This window comes from Anas acuta, chromosome 5 (genome assembly GCF_963932015.1).
Source record: "Anas acuta chromosome 5, bAnaAcu1.1, whole genome shotgun sequence".
NCBI lineage: Eukaryota > Metazoa > Chordata > Aves > Anseriformes > Anatidae > Anas > Anas acuta.
Window position 1 is genome coordinate 29,529,169 of NC_088983.1, and position 25,781 is coordinate 29,554,949.

Consider the following 25,781-nt stretch of genomic DNA (forward strand, 5'->3'; position numbering starts at 1 on the left):
AACTAGTCTATATTGTGCTAATCATTATTATATTAAGAAAAGAATTAATCTGAACACATGGGCTATTAATAAACACAAGCACATTGCTGCTGGCCTTTCTAGTGAAACTTCAAAATGTGTATCGATTGCACAAAGTTAAATAAGGATGTGTGTATTTAAAAACAGTGGTTAGTCATTATTTGATTTGTGCATTTTTATCATGCAATCAAGCTGTTATGAATGCAGCAAAAATTGCCAGAAATGTGGTCCCTGTATAGAAATTGAAAATGTGTACTTATTATAGAAACAACCATCATTCATATTCATCTATGCATGCGCTAATCCAATTTCAGAGGAGTAAAAATGAACCTCCCTTGATGGCTGCCTGACTAGATGTATTTTATATTGCACACAGAAATGCACAGAATATTGGCCAGAGGAACAGGTCACCTACGAAGGAATAGAAATCACAGTTAACCAAGTCATACAAGCAGATGATTACCGTTTAAGGCTCATCACCCTAAAGGTAAATCATTCAAATGTACTTAAAATAGTTTTGCTACATAAACCCTTAAACAGGCCTTCATAGAGAGCTGTGTAGAAATATTTGCACAGTAAATTACTGTACAAGTATCACTTTTAACTACTGCAGTCATTATTGCTCTGTCCAATTCACCAACATACAAATACCACAATAATGTAAACAATCCAAGATTTATACCATATGCGTACAATCTGAAAACTTCCAGGCCAACTTCAGCAGTACAGAGTTAACTCAGTGGAAGAAATCAGTGACTCATTCTGTGCCTGTGTCTTCTGTGTTGATCGATCTCTTCAGTTACCAGCAACAGGACCCAAGGAAATGGCATGAAGATGCACGTTTTTGATTTTCTTATTAGGAAAAAGCTCTTCACTGAGAGGGTGATCAGGCACTGCAACAGGCTCCCTAGGGGAGTGTTCATGGCATCAAGCCTGATGGAATTCAAGTAGCATTTGGATGATGCTCTCGGACATATGGTTTGATTTTTGGGTGTTCTTGTGTAGAGCCAGGAGTCAGACTTGATGATCCTTGTTGTGTTGCTTCCAACTCAGGATATTCTATGACTGGTCACTTAGAGTGACATGTTAGTTCAGTGATAGCATCTTACCAGTCTTTGCAAGTAATATTACAGACAGTGCTTGCAGAATAACCCACTGAACACTGTGATGATATTCTGTAGAATTCAAAGGCTTGTGTATTCTTTGGGCCATAGGCTTAGTCAAAGCATTACTGATTGCTAATAGGAATCATTTACTTGCATGGAGTTTTACATATTTTGTAATAGGAGACACCTAGAAAACATTTAGATGGTATTTTTTGTCTATGTATGAATATTATTAGAATGCTGTCAGACTGCTAGATATCTCCAGTTGTTTATGCTTAAGATGACTCTTGTGCTACTAACAAGAAATGGAGAAGTTGAGAACTGACCAAAAGTCTTTTCATGGTTCTTGCCTGCCTTCAGTTTCTTGCAGTGGTTGGACTAGTCGTCTGCTTGTCATAATAGTGGTGTGGTAGCACTCCTGGTGTTCACAAGACTGACTTGATTTTGAAGATGCTTTAAGGAATCATTCACTCTAAGACATTAAAACTGCTGATGACCTTTATCAACACTTTTCACCACAGAATTCTCTCTGCTCATGTTTCTAAACATAATATTTTTCCAGCTATTTGTCTAATTTTACATACCAGTAACCATTCTATCATCTTGTGGATAGAGAGTTTAAAGGCATATTTACTTAAGCACTTGGATGCTACTTAGTCTAAAATACCAGTCTTATTTTACAACTGATCTCATTGCTAGGTTCCTGAATCTCAAGCTATATGCTTTAATAAGAACAATCTATTTACATAAACTTAATACATATTTAATATACCAGATATACCCTTGACTTCAATATAACAACACAATTTCTTTCCAAGCTGAAAAAATCCTTCCTTTTATCCAACCACTTTCAAGTTTCTTCAGCCATATGCTAATAGGCAGAAAGCCAGTATGTGAAATTCCAGGTCTGGATGGAGTGTGCAAATTCTGTCACTCACGCTTTTTGTGAAAGCAGCAAGGAGAAAATCACATTCTCCAACAAGTGGGAAGAATATTTATAAGTGTACTGCAGACTTGCATTGACCTTAAATACTACCTATCCCAAACAATACAGTGCAGCAGCAAGAACAATATATAGCTTAATTCTTCTGGAATAATGATATCTCACAGAATTGGTCACACTTCAGTTACGGTGACAAAGCAATTTCCTCAATAAAAATTCTGCAATCTCTTCCAGAAGAGTTTCTTCAGAATTATCCCAAGTCATCTCAGCCTCAAAGAAGCACCAGTGAAGAATATTTTTATTAAAGTCAAATCAAAATTATACAAGGTTCTACAAGCAGAATCGTAGAACTGGTAACAGCATAGAGAAAACTAAAGATATCCAGTGTTCATGCTTAGAAGTTTGGCTGTTTTCTGTTTCTGTCAGATGAGTGGTTTTATGTAGTGATTCATGTTTTTCTTCAGATGACTTTAATCTTTTACTTTTCTCTGAGTTTTATTGACAACATTTGAATTGCAATTTTCACAACCCACTTAAGAATACAGTGCTCATAACTTCTGTGGCTTACACATAGTCACATGTTGAAAGGCAACTGTGCATATCCATGTTTCAGAGCAGTGTTGAAATCTGATCTGGTTTACTGTCGTGAGCTCAAAGTGCTGTTCATGCCAGTTAGTTATCCTCTCTTAACCAGAGTATCTTCTGACAAGGGTAAATAACCTAGGGCCATGCTCTATGGTACAGTAGTACTATTCTTTTTCTCAGCTGAGCTAGATGTACCCTTAAGGTTCCCGTGGCTGTGCACTTCAATGAGCACTTCAAACACAGCGTAAGCTGGAGCAACAACTAAATGAAGCCCGGCCTTCTTTGTCCAGCTCTCTTGTTTCCTACCCCTGTTCCATCTCCCATGTCCAATACAAGCATTTGTGAGAATGTGCAGTAACCCAAAGAGGGGAAGCTGATCCATGTGAAAATTAATCCTATGAGAGAAAGAGAAAAGATTTAACTAGATGACTTCCACAGTCCAGTTTACAAGTGAAGCTATGAAAAGCTTTGCCAACCCAGGAGAATGGTGGAAGGTGGCAATCATGTAGCACTTCTAACATACATCAGCTGGTAGTCATAGGGACTTAACAGCCTCAGTGACAGAAACTATTTCTAGATTTTTGCATCTCTTTCTTTAGAAAGAATCAAATCTGTTCTTTTTTCTACCTTCATCTCTTGAACTCAGCCAGACGTGTTTAAGGAAAGGTGGTGGAAACTAACACCTCAGATTCTGGACTTTGTGAAGCCATTTGCTTAGCCCTGTGCCAGTTGGCTTATGTAATGGCTGAAAGGGTAAGGCCAATTCCCTGAGCTCCATGTTATTGTTTGGCACCTTCAGGAATCAGGCATAAGGATGTCACTTTGAACACAAAATCAGAGGCACAGAGTGCTGCTTGGCACTCAGAAAAGGTAAAGACACATTTGCTATATGCTGAGAGATAGAGGCAATCAGAATTTGTCTCATGAAAAGCCCTGGACTGCAACTAGATGCAATTCCCATCTTCCAGTGTCTCTGAATCTGTCACCATGTCTAAGAGAAGAGAAGTGACAGGAAACTGATAAGAGTCTGTCTGTCAGAAAAGAGAGAAAAATAAGCTCCCATCTCTATCTAGCTAGCTAGCTATCAAAGACAGAGATATGGCTCCTGGCTCTCTGTCTGTCAAATATATTATGAAAGCAATTATGTCACAAGTACAGCTCTGGCTTTGCTGAATGAATCTGTCAAGAGGGAGCAGACTGTTTTGCACACAGCTCTTGGCACTAAAAGAGCAGAGTACTTCAGGGGTGGGCGGGGAGGTTAGGTTTTTCTTCCTTTTTTTGAGGCAGTGTGCTGAAGTGCAGACTTGATCTTCAGAGTCCAGATTTATGTTGCTTTGCTCACCATTTGGTTCTCCTCTTTCTTTTAGCACTGATTTGCTTACTGCGTTCCTAAAGGAAAGCCAGGTTTCAATGTGACTTTACAATTAAATTTAAAACAAACAAACAAACAAAAACCCCTTTGTGATGTTTATCTTAACTGGGTTGCAGAAAGGAGAAGAAGTCAGAAACCTGAAACATTACTGGTACACATCTTGGCCAGACCAGAAGACACCAGATCAAGCTCCCCCTCTGTTACAGCTAGTGCTGGAAGTGGATGAGGTAATGCAGAGTGCAGAAGAGAAGAATGCCCCAGTGATTGTTCACTGCAGGTAAATAAATGATGTATTCAACTTCGAAGGGCTCCTTTGCATACAGTGGCATACTGTCGTATTGGCCATCAGTCAGACATGTAAGAGATCTGGTCCAACTGCTTTAAATATTCTTGGAGCTCCTAAACTCAAGTTTTCTCTTTCCACCTTTATCATGCACATAGTCTGAGCTGTTGGTGGCTCAGTTACAAGTAATAAGTCTCATTTCATTTGTCTTACCAGAAATATATGTCTTCAGTAACCTTAAAAGGGCCATTTTACCAAAATGAACACACTGAATGAAACTGAGTAGGAAGATCATAGAAGATACATGCAATCAGAAAAATAAGAACCCTTAACTTCAATAATAATATGTTTTACCAATAAGAAAAACAGAAGTTCTGGAGAACAAAAGCAAGTCTTGTTTTGCTAGCGTTTAGAAAGGTTAAATGTGATTACTTGAAAACAACAAGTCAGTTCTCAAAACAATTATTCCAGGTAAATTGCAAAAAATGTGATAAGTGATGCAGTAGTACTGCCAGGATAATTTTCCATTATTTCAATAAAAAATACGTTTTGATAAATGTACTTTTGGGATTTCTGTAAGGAATTTCACCTAATTTTGCATAACATTTTTTAGGAAATGACAGATGGTTGTTAATCAAAAGCCATAGTAAATGAGATATTATCATATAACAGGAGTGTTTGTTTTTTTTAAAGAGACTGGCACGAATGTTTCATATTCCAGTGTTGCCAAAGATCAACCTATAAGCAAATAGAGAGTAATCATTAATAGAATAGTCATAATCAGATCTCTTCAGGTTTATCTTGATTGTTTGATTTATTTACTTAGAACATGCATTTTAATGTAGCTACTGACAAGATCCTATGTCAGGAAAAAAATGGATATCATGCTTAGGGCTATGATCTCCTGGAAAGCAGGTGTCTCAAAAAATAACATGGAGGTTGCATTGGTTGTATATGAGCTCCCTGTATAACGCTGAAGATGAGAGGTTAAATGCAGTTCTGAATCCAGAAAAGGAAATTAAATAAGAAATGCAGAGTTGTCATTCCTTCTGTATGTAGAATGGGTAAATAATTAAAGTCTTATGTCCACTTTTCTGCCTCTGTTTTGGAATGGATTTTGAGAAACAGGGGAGAGTTCAGAGAAAAATAATGAATGGTTTGTAACAAGATCCCCTTTACCCTTGGATATCTGTATTTCTCAAAAATCTCATTGAAGAAGCATGGTGTTTGCTGCAGGTGAAGATTCTGACCACTGTGTCATTTGTGCTTTGCATATTTGCCTTGTCTTCTTGTATGGTGTCACGTCCGTGATCTGGATATCATTTGGAGGCAATTAGGGCATTTTTATTTAAAAACAAAAAAACAACAACCAAACCTAAGAGACACTAGGAGGCATGGCAATAGGGTTATGAAGTATTTTATGTGATAGGTGGGGACCAGAGCCCTTTCAGATTATTCTCAGTTGCAGTCATTTTATCCAAAGAAGGAATTTAAACTGATGCCTCTAATTGAGAGTGGTATGTGCAGCAATCCATCAGTCAAGGCCTGACTTATGCGAGGTACTTGCATCTCCTTTGGCCTCTGTGGGAGGTCCTCAGTAGAACATAATCTGGTGGGTTTGGCCTTCAGTGATGTAAAATAACCCACCTTGAATAAAAAAATAAGTACAAGCCTAATCATGAAGCTATTCTTAAAAGCAATGTGAAGTTAAAGGAGGCTAGCAGTCTTGGTAAGGTCTTGTGGATAGTGTGGCAGTCTTAAAAGGATTATGACTTTTTTTCAGCCACTGACGAACTTGCAGCTTGGCCTGGGATAAGTATTCTCTTGGTGCTGTTTGTCTTTGAAAATGTCACACCCTCCCTTTGCACAATAATGAGATTTATGGATGGGAAGCAGCATACGAGAGATGCGTACAGTAGCCTATTTGATTATGGTATCAAATGTAAGGTGAGGGGCTTTTTTTGTCTCTTGATGTGCATCCATATGCATCAAAGAGTATTTTGAAACTCTGAAATGTACGAAGTATTGATAAACAAACTAGGAGATAAATTGAGACATGAGGCACAGAGTTTTAGGGACAAGGAAAAAGAAGTCAGGTAGGTACGTCCATCACAGTTATTTGACTATAAGACTGGGATTAGCTCTTAGGGAGTAAGATGGCCTACCAAACTTCCTTTGAATTGCCTCAATCATTCTGTAATACAAGTTAAAACAATTACAATGTAGCTGTTTTAGCTGTTGCTAATGCAGTTTCCATAACAAGCATAAATACTGAATTAAAAAAAAAATTATATACAATCAAAGAAAAACACTATTAGGAGTCAATCAGTAGCAGCTATCTGCAGACTCCATTATTGCTGGTACATTTGTTGCCAGTGTTTTTGTGTTATGACTTTAACACAATTTAAATGGAAGCAGGATTTCTTACAGTTGTGTCAGGTAATTATTCCTGAGGATGCTCACTTAATTATTTAACATATAAGAAGGGCTGTCAGCTTTTGCTGCATTGTTTTTTATAAGGTGATAAGAATTCACAGCTTCAGTAGCACTGTGCCTTTGAGAATAAAATCAATTCGGGTCATTAAGCAAGGACTGAGTTGGATACAGAGATACTCAGGAAAGGTGAAGCTTCTTTAATGGTGAATTTGTTGTATCCTACTCTAATTCAGAGAACTAATAGATTGCAGAACTGATAACAAATGGCACCATACTTATCATATTGCTGTTAGCTAAATTGAATTACTAAAGTAGGGGGGCTTTTTCATTGTACCTATGAATGAAAAATAGCTTTAAAAGAAGCTGTAAGGATTAAGAATCTCAAAGCAAAGGCTGCCCTCAAAGCAAGGGTTGATCTCAAAGCAAGTCTAACCAAGAAATACTATTTATATTCTTAGTTTGGCAAATTCAATGACATGTTAGGTAAGACAGTATGTGGTAGTCTATTTTTTGGCACTGTATGTGAAATAATCATGCTTTTAATGCAAACAGCTCATGCTGAACTGCTGAATCGTGTTGTCCTGTTGAAGCCATTCATATTCACAAGCACCCACTTGGCAGAGGTTGGAGGGAGGAAAGGAATAATGGGGTTTGACTGCTGGTTTTCCTGTTAAATGGGTGCCATGAAGTTCCAAAGCCCTTCTAACTTGTTCACTGCTTCTCTCTCCTTTTCCCTCCCTTAGTGCAGGCATCGGGAGGACAGGCTGCTTTATTGCAACTAGTGTCTGTTGTAAACAGCTGAAGAGTGAGGGCATAGTTGACATATTGCGAACAGCCTGCCAGTTACGGTTAGACAGGTAAGAAAACCTGTTTCTTTTCCAGAAAAAAAAGAAAAAGAAAATTGGTAACCTTTCCCTTTACCTAAGGAGGACAAAACAGGAAGAGGGAGAACATTCCTGGAACAAAGTTGTCCTGTTCTAAGCAGTTCTGTCTTCCCTGTTGTATGAGAGCAGTAAATTTTAACAAACATCCCTAGCTAGGTTCATAGCTGGTATCCAAATCTGTGCAGCTGTGCAGGTTTGGAATGACCTTCCACCAGCAGAGGAGTTGGCCTCACATTCATACAGATGCAAAGGATCAAAGTTGCACTTGTTTCAGAACTGTAGATCAGCTCTTTGCTCCCATAAGGAAAAGTGGCCTCATGTACTTGGAGCTGTGAGCACTGTTGGGAGGGCACTGCTGCTTGGGACTTTGTGGGGAGGGGGCGAGCATGCACAGGCTGAAGTGTTTGCAGACATATGAAAGGAGCTGTGAAAATCTCCAGAAATTCAATGGTTTCCAGTTAAGTATTTCTTAACACACCACCTTGAGTTTGATTATGAAGTAAACAGACTTGAATTTTGCACCAGAGATGTTATTTTTCCTCTCCCACTGGTTTCAAGTGCCATCAAAACATGTCTCAGTGCTCTCTCTAATGATAATGATAAATGTAGTCGGGGGAAGAGATGTCACGAAAAACATACCAAAGATTTTTCTGAGGAAAAAAAGAACCTCAACCCCACGCTGAACTTTATTTCAGAGGAGAAATTATGCTCAGTGGGAGGCAGAAAATGAAATGCTTGCTGCCCTGCTGAGGCTCTGATAGACAGGGACCTGCAGGGGCTTGGAGATTTGGCTATTTCAATGGATTTCAGGCCAAACAAGGAAAGACTTCTTAAGGAAAAAGAAAACCAAAATATGAATAGTGAGTGCTGGTTATCCATGGCCCTGTGAAGTATCTGGCTGGATCTGATATATCTTGTGTCCATGACTAGTATAACATGGGAAAATAGCCACACAAATGATGGTCAAAGACACCTGTTTACAAACATACTTGGCACAGAAAACAGATTAAAATACTTGCTTTGCTGGGAGAGGGCAACTGACAGTCATTTGTAGAGGCAGGAGAAGGGAGGATGCAACAGAGCAAAAGCAAGCCTTCAGGGGCCACTATTGCTGCTGCATACCTCTTGTTAGTGGGGTGGGATATGAAAGATATGAAAAAGCCATTTAATCTCATGGGAGGAAATACTCAAGATGGAAAGCAGTCAAATCACCACCTTGCTGTAGGGAAACATGGTTTCTTCAAGGAGTGAAAAATCCCTTCATTCCTTCACTGATTCCCTTTGCAAAAAAACTGTGCTTTGGGCTTTGCACTGCTAGCCAACAGTTGGTCCTAACATAACACAGTACGACTAAGGAGAGGAAGTGATCGTTCCTGCATCCTTCCCGCAGTGCTGAGACACATTTGCTGTCCTTCCCCAGAATGCAAGTCAAATTTGAAAGGTTCCTGTGGCAAGCAGGAGTGAAAGAGTAATATCTCTGTTCTGTGTCAAAGCCTGGACTGCAAGTACATGCTGTGGTATGCACGTGCGGGAAGGGGAGGAAGCTACTGCAGAACAGGGAATGAGATAAAATGGAAAATCACTTCCAGTGGTCTGAAACTTGATGGCCACCCTAGTGCTTCTGTTGCTACAACTTCAGGGTCCAACCTTGCTGTTAATGGGGAGCAGTTACCAGATACGACTCAAATTCCTTGTGTGTTGTGGACTGACATAAATATATTTCAGTGCTGTGCATGGCACAGAAGGACTCAAATTAACCATGAGCCTGTGTTAAATAGAGCAGATGGAGAAGAGATGCTCAGCTGGGAAATAGTTTCTTTAAAAGCACACTGTTTCCCACCCTTTGCTCATTGATGAGAGGTTGGAGCATGGTTCCTGTTCATTGTTAAGAGTGTGTTTCAAGCATTCTGTTAGCAAAGTAACTGCAAGAGGCTGAAGAAGGAGGTTGTCTTGAACCTTCATTTACCTTCTGGTAGCATTACTGTGTGATCCACAATTGTTAAGCTGGGCCTCAGAGAAGAGGGCAGTTCCTGAGGGTGGTGCTACCAGTCCGCTGCCTGTTTGGCTCAGAGGAAGCAACTTTCCATTAATTTCCTCTGATTTCTGAAGGAAGTCATCACGTGTTCTCTTTCTCAAGCTGACACAGTCTGGTTGGCACTGGCCACCCCCAGGCTCCCACGTTCCTCAACACCACTTGTTTCAGACTCCTTTTGGCAATACATTCCCTGGATCCATGCGCCAGCACTAGTGCTGGCACTATTTTGTATAAACCTGTGAATTCGAACTACAGGTTTTAATTATTTTCATAATGAATTATGAAGAGATCATATCACTGTTATGAGGTACTCTTAGCAAAATTTAAGGTGTTTTTCTTTTTCATTCATTTTTGTCTCCCACTGTAGTATTTGTGTTCGTTAATATGGTACTTATAGAAATACACAGGTTAATGATGCACAGAGAAGCAAATTGTGCTTCTGCTCCTGCTTGCATTTCCTTTCAGATTTGCAGGTTTAAAGAGAACAGTAAAAGCTGAACCAAAACACATTTCTGCTCTTGGAGTCTCTTACTAGTCAAGGTGTGTTGGCAGTCAATTCAGGTAATAGTTAGAGTTCTCCTTTGTAAAAATTACAGTGTCTGTTCCTGAATCCTGCTCTCAATCATCTGGTTTGCTGGTGATCTTACCCCTCAAAAAAACACAGTCTGGGACAGCACAAAGACATTGCAGACTGGGAAAGTAGGGTGCTGCATCAGTTCTCTGGGCTAGCCTGGCTCTCTGTAGTCCTGAATTTGTTCCTGAATTCAGTCCCTAGTGCAACTGTGAAGACTTAAAGGAGCTAATTCACCTCTTTATATTCCCCCATCTCATATCTGTCAGTGTAGAGCTTTGAGGTATGGGTTGCTTTTTGCCACATTTAAAATGATGCTTAGAATACAGGTGCTACAGCCAGATACATATATGCAAATGATGATGGCATTGTCTTACTGGATTCAGGCCTCTGCTATCCTGTTCTGACTTGTTTCTGTTCCTTGGTTAGCAGAGACTTTCAGAACAAAGCTTGAGGTTGGACTGCAAGCTGGTTACAATCAATGGGTGCATTCTCACTCCTTTCAGGAAATGTTGGAATAGATCTTTTGTGTGTAACACCAGCTTCATGCTAGCTGTGCCATTTCCTAGTATGTTATTTGCATGTAATAAGGCTACTGTTTCCCTCCCCTTTTTTTCTTTCCTTTTCAGGGGAGGAATGATCCAGACTTGTGAACAGTATCAATTTGTCCATCATGTCATGAGCTTGTACGGAAAACAGCTTTCTAGAGCAGCAGAAGAATAAGTGTTCATGATATTCCTAAAGGCTAAAACCAAGAGAACTTTTGACTGCATTCAGATATATTTCAGATCTGATAAGAGATGCATGGTAACCTGGCTGTCTTAGCTGGAGAGAAAGATATATTATTTTACTTTGATATTGCTTTTATGCTCTTGTTTGCATTGACATTTAAGAGCTGAGGTACGCCTTGTCTTAAACATATGTGACAGGACATAATCTTCACCAAAAAAGGCTTATTTATACTGTAAATAAGGATAGTAGCTTCATTTGTTACAAAATCAAAAAGAAAAAAAAAAGTCTTCAGTTTGCTATTTTTAAAAGATAATTGCTATTATATCCAAATACAGTGTGAAACTTTTTGAATTGTCATGCTGAAATGTGCCGTATGTTGACTAAGCTTGAAAGTAACTTTTTGCCTCTTTCTGATTGTTTTTACATATAAAATTACCGAATACTGTGTATATCGTAAACCTTCTGAGCCTCTGCATTGAAAGATTCAAGTAGATTCATGTTGAAATGTTTCACACGTCATGTTTGCTTGTTTTTTTTTTTGTTTTGTTTTGTTTTGTTTTTAAAGCAGTCCCCACCAGTGTTATCAGAACTAAAGGGAAAAAAATTATTTCATTGATGTGAGTGAAATTCTTGCCTCCAGTTCCCACCAGCAACATACCTTGGTATCCTTACAGCTGGGTGAATCTGAGATTGATAGGGGAGAAGTTAATCTGAATTCTTCATATTTTACATTTCCTTTGTCAATATTTTGGCATCTCAACATGGAGCCAGATTTTACTTGTGCAAGTATTTTCTCTTTTTGCATATTGAAATCATAATCCCAATACAACTTCCTCAGAAATTTGAGGAATTTAAGGTGAGGAATTACTATTCTTTTAGTTGAGTTCATCTTTATCAAAAAATGAATAACAGAAACACTTGTGTTCTGAATTTAAACCTGTTTCAATGCTTTGAGAGTAACTGAGTGCCCAGTGCTCATTAAGACTAGTATGACTAGAAATGAAAATCTTCTAGGCAGCTTTAAAAAAAAAAAAAAAAAAAGCCTAAATCTGTTAGCTGTTCTTTGATACGTTTCCCCTCAAACCCAATTGAGACAATTGTTAGCCCATTATAATCACTAGTCCAGGCAACAGCATTTCCTTTAAAATAATAGACTACTGACAGACTACTGCCCATACTTTTGTTTTTAGCCCTCAGTCTGGCTATGCAGGCTGAAGTTTGTGTTTAATGCTTAGAGGTAAGCACATGTTTCAGTGTTCTGATGAGCAGAGAAAAAAGGAGGTACATAGGACTATTTACATGAAAGATGAGTGTTTTGTGAATAGAAGCTGTAATCATCTACTGCAAATAATTTGCTTCTCTATTTGTGACAATAACCAAAACCCACTGCTTTTGCTGGTGCAGAAGATTCTCTGAACTTACTGCACTTCTTTATCAGGAGAAGGGAAAGCAGCTCTCAGAACAGTAAGGGCTGATCCTGCTCTCACTGAGGTTTTGCCATTGACATCAGCAGGTGCAGGGTAGGGCCAGAAATGTTATGCCTACAACTTCATCACTGTGCAGAAAGCTTCCCAGTATTTCAGTACACATCCTTTATGTTTATTCTGTATCCATGAACCTGTAAAAATCCTGTCAGCAGGGTTTGCATGAATGTGTGGCAAAATGTGTTATCTTTAAACCACTTGATTTTATTGCTGTATTTAAAATATTTCCTTCAGTGAGAAGCTAGCAGGAAGAACTGGCATTCTTTTTAAAAATACTGGCGGTAGTCATTAAATAGAGCAATAAACTTAAGCTTTTGAGCATAACATGACTGTTAGTTTTATGTAAACCTTGCTAGCTATGTTCTTCCCATTGCTACTGATTCTTTCAAAAGGGTAACGCTATTTTGTCTGAGCACTCCTTAGAAATAACAAAAGCACCACTGATGTTCTGAATGGCATTGTAAGTGGAATTCCCTATAATGTTTTCAGCTGTTCAGTGCCCTTCAGTGTCAAAATTGACTCAGTGAATAAAATGACTTGTTCTGTCATCAGCTTGCTGTGTATCTAATAAAGAATATTTGTTGATGATGGGTAGGATTGTGCATGTAGGAGAGAAGTTGACTGTATAAGCTGCCTTCTGTACAAGGAAACTTTCTAGAGGAGAATTGCTGTATGGCAAACAAGGTACGAAGGGCTCTTAGCATACTGACAAGGTCCATATACAGATCTTCAGCAGGCACTAGTTAGCAGTGTGGTTTGTTGACTTGAACAGAAACAATTTTTACTGGTGAATGAAATCTAACCTGCTGCCCGCTCCTATTCTGCATATGTGGAGTGTCCCGAGAGTGTGGCCATGGGTAAAGTCTGGCTGTTTTGCATCAATTCACTAGTATAAAGCAAGTGTCAGCCTACTTCCCCTCTCTGGTTATGAGGACTGCCCTCCTGCCATCTCACACCAGGCAAGAGCATGCTGCTTAGTCAAGACCAAAATATTCAAATGTCTCTTGAAGTGTTATTTTGTCTAACAATCAGAGCTAATCCTCCTATTTATACTTCAGCCTTACCAGAATTAACATTTCTCTTAAAAATAAATAAATAAATAAATAAAAAGGGGGAGGGGGGTCTGAAGGACCTTGTATTAGCTGCTCTGGTCTCTTCTGATGGCAGAGGTAGTCTTAAGTGTTCAGGATTAGCAGAAAGGATCTCTGACCATGCAGAAGCACTTGAGGTGAGTGGAGCTGCTGTTTCTGCTACTCAGAAGGTTTGAAACTGAGCTGACAATAGGGACTAAGCCAAACTGCATCTCACTAGGCTTCTATTTTTACTAGGCACTCCAAGAAAAAATTCTAGCATACTTTATGCTCCCAAGCCTATTTATACCTGAAACTGCAGTATTAACACCTACAAACAACAGTTGTTCCTCAAAGGGCTGAATTCCTCTCCTTGGATATGTTAGCATGTAATAACCTGAGCTAATTTTATTTATAACTGGCTGTAATGTCTTCTCTGTCAGTTTCATAAACTTTTTTCACACTAAGTGTGAAAAGACTAAGGCAGAGCCTAGATCAATTCCTTGTTTGTTCATCAGTCACTGGCCATCATGCTTATGCACTTATCATTTGTTTCACTTGTGGTAACAGTAATGACACTTTCTGTCCTTTTGTAGGTCTTCTGAGATCTGCAGACACACAGGATTACGTAAAAAAAAAAAAAAAGACTAACATAGCATGAGAGAGCATGAGCTGTCCCCAGGTAAAGCATGACTGACTCTCTCAAGGGTCATAATAAGTTACTTTGGTCAAATTACTTTGAAATATCAGCTATCTACTATGTATAATACTTACTTGCACAACTTTCAAAAGCTGCTAACAATTTTGGATGTTTCCTCAGTAAGTACACTACTTAGGAAAATCTTAATCTATGAGTTTGCAGTAACAAAAGGACTTGAGACCAAAAAGATCATGAAACAGAATCTTGGTTCCCCTCATTTCTCTGCAGTGGAGGAACTGTGTAGATTGCACAGTAAGGTGGTCTTAAAGTGTGTCAATCACTTGGTGAGTTGGTAAGTTTTAGAAGTGCATCTGAAGTGTGACTTCAATTTGTTCTTTCCCTGCAAATCATTTTAAAGGGAAAAGGTAATTTTACAAGTTGCTAATCATAAATTTCTCTTTCTAATTTTGACATAAAACATGTTTTGTGCATCTGCTAAGGAGGGAAAAATTGTTTTCTGAGATACGTTGGGGATAACCTTAAGTCTACTGCCTCAGCAGAAGAAATGTATTGGCTGATGTCTGTGAGAGTGACGATTAACATAAGATAACATAGGGCAGCTCGGAATTCCTGCAGGAAAAAAATGACTCCATTCAAAAGCACAAAAGGAATATATGAATGAAAGCAGCATTTGCAGCTCTGTTTATAAGGAACAAACATTCAAATAACTGCATGCTCTAGAAAATTGATATCTAAAAGTAAATTTCACATATTCACAAAGAGGTGAATTCCTTCTATTGCAGGCAAGGAAAGAGAAGAGTCCGCTCTCCTCTGAGTACTGATACACAGATCAGGCTCCAGCACTTGAATACATCTGAAGCCACATTCTCATGGCATAGCATGAACCTTCACAGAAGGGAGTACAATTAACTTCAATACAGAAGATCTTCCCAGGCTTTGTGCTTCATGTAATTCCAAGTAGGGCAGCAGGCAAGATTTATTCAGTTGATAGCAAAGCTGAACACAGAAGCTAAACAATTTACTCAGAATTAAAAGTCTTACTGGCATCACAGCTGGCAGTATGGTTCACAGCATCTAAGACGATAAAGTTGGCAAAGAACTCAGGTATTGTAATTCCTGCCCCTCATTTCTCTTTCATCACTGGACCATGCTCCTCAAATTCCATGTTTCATATCTCTTGTTTCTCTCTTATCTGCTTGTTGCTCCTTAGGCTTGAAATACAGTAAAAATAATAAAAATAGTAATTATTTTTATTAGGAAAAATAAATAACTCACTGTGTTGCACTAGTTTTAATCCAAAGTGCTGATAGCTAGTTTCTTCCAGGGACCATCTCTTCCTTTGGAGAGAGTCTGTGTTGTCAGACACCCTTCAGAGGGCCTCAGAGGACCTCTTCTGCCTACCTTTTGATCTCAATACATCTCAGAATTTTGGGGACAAAATATCTGCAGTACCATGCATCTTTAGACTAAAGACATTTCTCCTTTGGGAAATGATGCCTGAGTCAAATTTTTGCTATGTATGGCCTTAACTCCTCTAGTCCCATAAGCAGCTACAATGTGTCTACTTTTCTCTGCAAAGGCAATGCTTCTCTCCAGGGATCAGAGGGAAAAAAAATCTGTATAGATCCTTTTGGTCCAATCTTTCTCCTTTGCATGCTTATTCAGCCTGTTTGCCTCTGAAGTGGACATAAGGAAAATTGTCAGGATTTAAATCAAAGCTAATAAGGTACCACAGAACAATAGAAACCTCCTCTCTTAACAGATAACTTTGATTCCTTTTGTCTCAGAAGAAGGAAAAAAGGGTGTGATTGGTTTTTACTACATCCACTGTTATTATCTTCGTACTTAGGCTGGTGTGAGGAATAATGCAGAGCAGACACCCAGCCATCACAAAGGTCAGGATAATAACTCTTCATTAGAGAATCCTTCACTCCCTTCTCTAGGCCTGCGCCTGACAGTGTGGCCAGACTTAATGTTCCAAAGTGAAAGATCTTCTCATTCATATACATTAGCTTTTTCCTACAGCACTATGCACGCATGTGTATGCATACGCACATGCCCACTCAGTGCGCCACAGTAGCTGGCGTAAGAACAGAAGGATGAGGGAGGACTCGTGAGCACTGTGAAATGAGCATGGAAACGGACTGCCTGGTTTTTGAGTCTGTTTGGAATAGTGGGTGGAATTGGATTGGGTTGGCAGTGTTTTGTTTTTGTTGGGGAAAATGCGACTCTCAGCCCAGAAACCAGGTTTCTCTGTATCTAATTTAGGCCCTTGTTTCTCAATTAGAACATTGAAGGGGTAAATGCAAGTCAGTTCCTTGACAGATTTATTAGACAAGCAATAAATAATACCTGATCCACTTTACAGCATGACCAATCCTATTTCCACACTATTCTGATTTGATGAATGTATCTGTGTTAATAACACTAACTTCTAGAGAAGGAAGCACAGAGCCTCTGTCATGCTGGAATCCTTCTTTAGCCTGTGAACTACAGCATGCAGTTACTTTTGGTGTCTATATACAATATTTTTAGCTCACTGGAAAAGCTGACAATGTTTTAGCCTCTGCACTATTTTTTTAAATTGATTCTTGTTAATTTTCTTTTTGCCTTCCCCTTTCTTTCTGAGACAGGTAGAAATCATCTGAAATCATCAGTAAAAGTGGTATATTTCCTGGAGAATTGCCGTTGCTTTGTGTGGTGTTTACACTTAGAATTACTTCTGTCAGCCTCTGGAAGTTGGCTAGCAAACATTCTTTGGTGTTTCAAGTTCCTGTGTGTTGCAAAATGTAAGTGGAAGGTGCCTCCTGCACTAGACTCCCTTCTCATTTGAATTTAGCATAAATACAGAATAGATAACAGTAGTCTGTTCTAAGCAGAAATCAATTGCAGCCACTGAAGAGAAGCAGTTTATTGCCACTAGTTCACCCTAATTTACAAACAAGATATGTAGTTTGTGTCCTTCAGAATGGATAGACCTGTATCCTTGTAAAGAGGCCTCTTGTACTTGCAGTATTTCGCTGCTGCTGTTAACACTAATAATGTAAAAGAGAGAGAAATACACAGGCTGTGACCTGTAATTCATTCTCTTGAGAACTACCCTAGTGTTTGGGAATTGAAGTCCTTCTCCATACAAAGAAGGGTGACAATCTCAGACTTATTACATGTGAACAAGAACTGTTCAAAGAGTATCTTCTGTAATCTAAAGTTATAAACTGGTTTTCCAAAGAGATCAGTCCCTGTCTGATTATCTGAACAAACTGGTTGGACTCAGAAATGGTGGATACTGCTGCCTGTCGAACTTAAAAATAAACAAAGCCAAAGGCTGCCCAGCTCACTAGGTTGTGAAGCAAGCATTGAGGACTGACTTAACTGCCAAAGCAAAATTTGTTGAATGCTGTAATGTTTGAAACCTGACCCTACGTGTTTTCTTTTTATCATGAAAAACAAGGGTAAATTGTTTAATAGTCTGCCTTTGATCAGAGTTCTAAAATGGTGTTATAAATGATTACAACAAAATGTGGGATTGGGGAGGTGATGTTTATTTTTAAATAAAGAAGACGTACCTTTAACTTACTGAAGATATGCTCATTTTAGCCTCATACTTGAAGTTTCATTGTCCTGTTATTTTGAGAATGAGAAACTGCTGGAGTCAGTGTAACAGATGAAACAGCATAGCCTGTAAGAGGCTAGTACGTATTTAGTTTGAATGGATCAAAAGCCATATTTGTTCAGTGTGGAGGGACCCAGGCACCTTCCGAAGACTGGAACAGCCTACAGGACTTCACATAAGCCAAGGGATGCAGAAGGGTCAGTAATGGTCTGAAATCTCCATTCTCTTGGTAGGTATAATCAGGATGTTAGCTGCTGGGGGGAAAAAAATAAAATAATTAAAAAAAAAAAGGTAAAATGTATGGCAGCAGATGTCTGTCAGGAATGTCCTAGTACTCTGTATTTTGTGGCTGTATGCAGGCAAAGTGGAAAATGGTTGTGCGAGGTGAATGGCTTTAGTTTCATGTCTGCGTTGCTTTTCTCTTTGCTTTCCATGAAAGGAACATTATGAAATACCCCTCTGAAGTATCACGCTTTGAGACTCTTAAAAACAAAGTTTAAAAGAGCTGTGCAAAGTATGGTGTAGGGAAAGCTCAGTTACTTGTCCAATTCTTTTCTGTAACAGAATCTAAAATGAATGTTTACTCACACCAAGTCTTTGTTTTGTATAGTGTAATGGTACCACCTAGTCGTTTCTCAAGATGTGGTTTGGCTTGCAAATGGATGCTGATTCTGTTAATAGAAGCCATAGAGTAAAATAGCAATGCTGTATGGTGATGGGTGAAGTTAATTTCTCTGCAGAGTACCTATCAGTTGATTCATGGTACACCTGTGTTCTTAAGCATGGAGGGTTGTCTGTGTTTGTTTTTGTGTTGTTTTTTTTTCTTGTCCACAGTCAAGACATGGGCTAGTTGAGTCAAGGTGATGGGCAGTAACAGACAATGACATATCCTTCAAGTGCAACTTCTTGGTCTCTGGAAGTCAGTTAGTCTTATTAAGAAACAAGGAATCTTGTAGCCTCACAAGTCTTCCAAAAGCTTGTTCTTTCTTACTAAATTTACTGTTAAGGGCAATTTTTCTAACAGAGCGCTTGCTGTCTAGAAAGTAGCCAGAGTGAACAATAACAAAAGGTTAGGCCCAGCATTTCAGAAAAAAATTAAAAATTGTTTATTACCAGTCATTTGTACTCCACAGCTGGCACAAGCTGCTGGATCTTAACCTGTACCACTTTCATGTTAAGAAAATCTGTGATCAAGGCTGACAAACTTTGATCAGGTAAAGGAAATACAAGTAAATGAAATTCCATTTTCAGGTGAAAGGAGGAACTGTTAGAATGGTGAGTTGTTTTTTAAACCGTTTCACGGTGAGTGTGCAGCCGATTGTGCAGTGGAGCAGGTAAGTAAAGCAGCATGCTATGTGCCTTCTCACTTTAGCATTTGATGCTACTGGATATGGAGTTGCTCCATAGAGACTGAGGGTAAAATACGCTCCTTAAAAGGGCATTTGGAATTATAGAATAACATCTCTTATCTCTTCCTAGCCAGCCCCATTCATTGCTGTTGCTCACACTGCTGACCGTTGGTATGCAGGAAAAGAAAGGGTGAGAACAGAACAGTGAAAGTGAGGGTGGTAAGAAGAAGAAAAAACCCTTTGGCCAGAGCAGGCAAGAGAAAGAGATATCTCTTTTTCCTAGATTCGTGGTTTGTAGAAAAGGTTTCAAAAACTGTGTTGCTGTGAGAAAAATTCTGAGCAGAAGAATGACAAAACGGTGTCTAGAGATGCATGATATCCCTTTTTTTTTTAGAGGGTATATGGAGATACGTAGGCTAGGACAGAGACTCTTAATTCGTCTTCTGTACATAAGGAATTGGAGAACATTTATTTCTCATACAGGCCAGCTGGAGACAAAGGCCAGCTCAGCAAGGAGACTAGAGTATTTATGTTCTGTGAAGGAAAAAGATCTGTTTGGGTGACCACCCAAAACAGAGCACCCTTGGTATAGCTGTAATTTCTGCTGGCAACAAAGCAAAGTCTGAAGGTCACGTGGTCTTGCTATTGTCTTCCCCATGGACTGTATCTTCTAGTTTCAGTGCATTATTACAGCCTCTATCAGAATAGAAGCCTGTGCCCCTAACTTTGGGAGGGGTTGTGTTTTGGGTTGATCTCCTGCCCCATGATCCTCCAGCAAGGACACAACTGTGTCAAAGATTACCATTTCTTATTTTATCTGCCTTATCAAGGAACACTTTTTAAAACTAGGGACCTGCCATTTCTAGATGACTAATGCTCATCCTTTATGGATGAGAAGTGAATAGTCCCTTTTCCCCAAACTGCCTTCCATACTGACACTGGTCTTGGCATAGCTGTAGGCAGCAGAATCCCCACTGGAAACAGGTTATATGCTGACAAGTTTCTCCAGTAGCATAGACACATGACTTACCCAAATGATGCACACCAAACTGACAGAAAGTGGGCTGCATCTTCTCTGTGGGATTTGCTGAGAGGGAAGTGAACCTTTTTGTTACTGTCAAAGGCCAGCTCATGGCAGTACATGTATTGCCTCTGCTAAACCATCAGCTGTGGGCTTTGATTAGAAACATTTTGTCTTGCTTTATCTTGGCTTAAAGAAACCTCCTTTCTGGTTGTGTCTTGGTATTGTAGTGAGTACTGCAACTCAGTTCCCAGCCACGCTCACCAAGAGTGAGGTGTGCACAAGCCCTCTTAGCATTCATACATTCCACAGTGTGATAAACTTGAGACAGCTGTGGGAGTCCTTAATAAGGAAAATGTGCAATGAAATTATCTAAATAAATAAGCAGAGGTAAATCCATTCTGATAGTAGAGTTTATGTTGATTTTTCTGGTGTAAAATGGAGACCTTTTGCTGTTACCACAGAAAAATGTAGTAGCTCCAGTAAGGCATTTGCATGGAGCTGTTAGAAATGAGTATTCAGGGTCAGTTCCTTATTGGTCAGTCTGACCAGAAAAAAGTTACTGTTTTACCTAAACTCAGGAAATACTTCTCGAAAAATACTAAATGGGTTCATTCTGGTTGAAAAATGCTGCACCTCTTTGGAGCCTTCTAAAATTAAGAGTTTAAAATGTTGCCTATTTCAGTATGTAGATCCATAAAGTGATAAAAACAGCCTTCTAGGTTATGCTACATGGGTTTTTTCCACCTCTGTTATCCTGATGCACACTGGCTTGCCAACACAAATTGCTAGATAGCAGTTAGTTTGACAGGAGAGCCACACTTACCCCTACACACATCAGGCAAGTGTATTTCTTAATGCTCCTTTCCAGAGTTTGCATCCCTCAGAACCCTGCTGCCATAACAGCAGAACTGCAACAGCAGAAGATGTGCACGTGCAAACTGAGATTGAGACACACTGCTCTGCTGAAGTCTTCAGCTTGCGAATGCAATCCATCTAAACTGTATGTATTTGTCTAAACATAGGGCATAAGTAGGGCTTAGTACAGCTTGACAGAAGGAAGTAAGTCCTAACAGGCCTTTTGTTACATCCAAAATTAAATGTTACATACAAATTTAATTCCCAGAGTGGTATCCATGATAGACGTGAAGTTGTACTAAGCACAGTAAGTAGTAAAGTAAAGCAAGGTTAATCTAATCTTTTCCATAAAGCAGACATTTAAAATATCATATACTCAAACAGAGAAAGCAGGTAACAGATCCCTATTCCATTTCTTTCATTTATTCATTCATTCATTTCAATGTTTCTTCCTGAATTTTGGCGACATTCTGAGCTGAAGTGATAAGTAAACAAAAGCCTAGTATAACATGGAAAAGAGAGAGTGGGTACCAGTAGAAGAAGGATCCAGAGTGTTTTTTATAAGATCAATAAGGAGTATGTGCTAAAGGTAGCACTCCTTTTTTTATTATTTTTCTTGCCATTAGTTCTTTTCTTTACAATAAAACTTTTAAAAAGAAAAATTGAAGTGTTATAGCACTCCTCAGCAGCAAGGAAAATGTCCCAGTTTGCAGCTGGCATACTGCAAGTTTCAGATGCTGTTGCATGTTTGTAGGGCATTATTGCCTATCAACAGAAAAGAGCTTTAGAGCAAGAACTATTATTTTTGTTCCTTGGTTTTGTGTATATTGTAGTGGGGCACTACTGTATCTTGTGTGCCTGTCAGGCAAAAGCAATACTAACATTTAATTCATAATAATATTCAGGACATATGTCCCAGTTCATCTCTGTTTAATTCATGAAGTCACATGACTGACAGCAGAAATTCTGCCTTTCTGCATTCTGCTCTTTTCCTTATTTCACTTACTCTGTCCTTTGTCTCCTCTCTTTCCTAGCCCAATCTATTCCACCTCGTCTCTCAGACAGTCCTTTATTTACAAGTCTGCCCACCAGGGCAGGTCAAACTCCCTATTTCTTCTCCTACAAAACTCCAGAGTCTTAAGTCCAGCAGTTTCCATTTATGCTCCTTTGCTCTCTGTATAGCTTATGCAGTTGAGGTGTGATATTCATTTTCATTGCAGAGCACTAGAATAAAAGGGTGCTTCTGAGAAGAAATGCATCTTCATTAGCCTTAGGCCAAGAATATAAAATCTGAAATACATCACTGTCAGTGGAAAGGCTTCTGGCTGTTTCTGAGGCTTTGGCAAGGCTGTGAGAGATCTTTAGGGAGGAAAGAGCATAGGAGTGGGTCTCAGATTTCTCTCCTCAAATATTCTGGATTTTCAACGGGTCAGTTCTATTAAGGAGTTTAAAAATACTGATTTTAACAGAAAAAGAGAAATTCAATAATATATTTGCTGTATTTCCCACTACCACCACTGATAACATTGGCTTCTTTTTTCTTTCCAGTCTCAGTGCCTCTCATGAGATGATGCAGATAAGTACAAGCATATAGTGTCTAAATTAAGTTCCTTACTTGCCTGTGCCCCATTCATAGCCCACCAAAGACAGCAGAAGTTAAAACATCTTACTCAGTGGAGCATGGAGGATGTAAATGACTAGTTGAAGGTCACACTAGGAGTGTAAGCAGTCACAAAATTACCTTGGCATTTTTCCCCAGGTCAATAAAAGTTGGACTTCAAAAAAAGTGATGAAGAAAAGGTCAGACAGGTTGTTTCCTTGTTTATGAACTGATTCTAAGTCTTCATTTCTCAAGGCACAGTCAAACTTCCAGCACCAGTAATGCAGACTGCTGCTTCTGTCAGTTTTGTAGTATCACAGCCACCATCAACACCAAAATCATCTTTCTTTGCTCCTGAAGCATTAACAATGCAGCATATTCCCAGCAGATGGTCTGGCAGGCAAGGTGGTGGGAAGGATTTCTGTAATGCCTTTATCCAGCAATGACCCTATGAGGGAAGCAATTAAAACCTTTGTTGTATTCTCTGGAGCTAGGAGAGCTTGTTTGGAATCACATGAACCCCCCTTCCTAGATATCTGTAATGCTATAGGGATGACAGTTTCTTATTTAAAAATGTAGCATGAATTACTTGTGAGATGTTACGTGTCGAGCCTGTAACTGCTAAGAAGAATATAAAGAAAATGTTGACTGAGGAGAAAGAAACATTAGAGATCCTCTCCAAAGTGTCAGAGAAGTACTTTGAGAAGGTGTGCGTGAACTTGCAAGTTCCCTGATTTCCATGGGCTTCTCAAAAAAGTTGAAAGAGGAAGTGAAGAAGAAAGTGGAGGTTGAGGTTGGTGGCACTGTCTGCTTTCAGGACAGTTTAAATGTTCATTTCATTTCATACTTTTGTTTTTCTGTCCACAGTGACTAACTGTCCTTTGCATAAAAGTGCATAAAATGGCCTACAATGTCTGTCACAGCTCCCAAGACTCTTGACAGAGATAAAAAGACCTCAAAAAACAACCTACATCCAAAAAGAAAGCTGTGGAAGAAAGCAGTTCCACATCCCAGATAGGATACACATCTACAATTTTTTGCAGCAGGACTTTTGAAGGTAGATTTTTAAAGGAGCATGAAAGAATTGTGCCAAATCTCAATAAGGTAAAAATGACTTAAGAACCTCTCTGTCAATTAGTGAGAGATCTTCCTACAGACATACAGATTAAATTCATATCAAATCAGGTTCTTGGTGTTAATGTTGCATCCTGATAGTCTAGCCAAGGTCTTCAATCCAGTATTCCTTAGGATAAACAATGAATGAAATAATTAAATGTTAATGAAATAACCCAAATATGAATATTGCAGACAGGATCTTTTTCAGAGAAATGACTTTTGTATTACACATGTTCAAATGCCCTTGACCAGAGTAACCTGCAACGTACAGGATGCCTCTCAGATGACTGGGTATGCATTCAGCTATACTGGAGACTCACTCTCTAATAGGCTGACTTGCCTGGGGCAAAGCTGCACTTGCTGACAATGGTTTGTTGATTTCCTACCAAAAAGGAGACCGAGGCTGGACTTCGTTCACTGTGCTACCCCCTGCTGGCTTTGGGTGTCTTTTAAGCAGCACTGTGTGTCCTGCCTGCTGTGTCCACTGCACAAAAAGAACGTGTTCAAAGGTACAGGCATTCTGCTTATTATGGGGCAAAGCCTTTGTGTTCCCTGTATTCCCTGAGAAAAATATGAAGCAAATGGATAAGAAAAATATGCTGTGCATTACCAACATGAATGAAAAATACCTGGGTGTCCACAGTTTTCTTGAGGCTGGAAAGAAACTCTGTAATATTCAGAGCGATAGGTGATGTTTGTTATGGGATATGGGAGGTTCTGTGTACAAAGATGACATCTGCAGAAAAAAATGTGAAGGTCAAAACTGGTGGGCCAAACTGTGACCTGCTTTCTTTTCTTAGACATCCTTGTAACAATCATGATTCATTGGTCTTTTTAGGCTCAAAAAGAAATCTAACATTGTTCAAGTCATAGACCAACCTGCAATTAGCAGAGCACCCATGTGAAAACACCTTTCATGAGATAGCAGACTTCAGTTTGAAGCCTAGTTATTACACATAATAAGCCAAATTCTCCGCCGACGTAAGTGTGGTAGGGGTGTGAGTCACTACTGAGTTTGGACCGGTTTTAGTGGAAAAAATGGGAATGATAAAGTGCACCTTGACACTTGGTAAAAGTGATGCTGCCTACCTTCCTTACCTTTTACTGCAGTTGGGCCATCTTTTAAAGATAAGCTTTGCCAGAAGTACCATTCTTTAAGTGTAATACTTATCTTTTTCAGTAGCAGGGTTTGGACACAGTATTTGGTAGTGTTTGCCTTACTTAAGCCTTAGCAACCCCGTGCCAGGTACTGCAGCACCCTTGACAGATCATGCAGAAAGATAGCAGTCCTCTTTCTGCTTACCAGTTGGTTCCAGGTATGCCAAATGGTTCCAGGTATCTTATCTGCAGCTGCCTGAAGCCATTGACTTTACAATGACCTAGAGTCAGGAAAGGGGAAAAAAAAAAAAAAAAAAAAAAACCAAAAAAAAAAAAACAGAACTGAGACAGAAGAACTGAACAGAAAAATAATGTGTCTGTTGGTATTCAGTTTTGTAAGATTACATGAAATTTCTGTTGAACATTGAGCTATTTAGCTTAATTTCTGCTGAAGTTTAAGGAATGAATTGATCTTTTTGCTGCCATTTATGAAAGAAATCAAACTGACTTCACTGAAGTCTCACTATTTAGCGTAGGAAATCCAAGGTCAGGAACTAGGCAAAACAAAATGGGTATTTGTCTTTTTGGTATTTTAACAGGTGAGCTCCTAACGTTCCTAACAGAACCAAAAGGGCTGAAAGAAAGGCTGACAACAGTGTTTGTAATCTGCCTGCCAAACAAAATACCAAAATTCACCTGGAAGTTCAATGGGCAAGAGTTGAACCAAGATGATAAGTATGAGGGCATTCTACTGATGATGGATTGGTACACAATTAGGTCCAGTGGCCCTAGAGCACTCATTGTTGAGACTGAAGATCTTGTGCAGAAAGCTCCCCTCTTCATTAATCATAAGTAACACAAGGTAAGCATCTTTGGGCTGTGGGTGAATCTAACACAAGATTAGCAAGGTTTGAGATGCAAAATCCATAGAGCTAAAGTGCAAAGC

At 39.2% G+C, this 25,781-nt stretch overlaps 2 protein-coding genes across 22 annotated transcripts in view; both read left to right on the forward strand.

The window, feature by feature from the left end:
* The window catches only part of PTPN5 (protein tyrosine phosphatase non-receptor type 5), an 82,595-nt gene extending 69,595 nt beyond the window's left edge, over positions 1 to 13,000 (forward strand). For 19 of the 20 annotated variants that reach the window (XM_068683527.1, XM_068683528.1, XM_068683509.1 and 16 more), the window contains 4 exons: positions 395 to 505; positions 4,141 to 4,301; positions 7,487 to 7,600; positions 10,863 to 13,000. In XM_068683527.1, the coding sequence (XP_068539628.1) occupies positions 395 to 505; positions 4,141 to 4,301; positions 7,487 to 7,600; positions 10,863 to 10,956 (480 nt within the window). In that variant the 3' untranslated portion in view covers positions 10,957 to 13,000. The remainder of the gene's footprint in view (positions 1 to 394; positions 506 to 4,140; positions 4,302 to 7,486; positions 7,601 to 10,862) is intronic. The other variant, XM_068683529.1, reaches the window with a different exon arrangement.
* A 146-nt stretch (positions 13,001 to 13,146) lies between these two features.
* Positions 13,147 to 25,781, forward strand: part of IGSF22 (immunoglobulin superfamily member 22) — an 86,937-nt gene continuing 74,302 nt past the window's right edge. The window contains exons 1-2 of one of the 2 annotated variants that reach the window (XM_068683538.1): positions 13,147 to 16,969; positions 25,435 to 25,697. The gene's annotated coding sequence lies outside the window, so the exon portion shown is untranslated. Of the gene's footprint in view, positions 16,970 to 23,840; positions 24,247 to 25,434; positions 25,698 to 25,781 lie in introns of those variants that run through there. The other variant, XR_011097038.1, reaches the window with a different exon arrangement.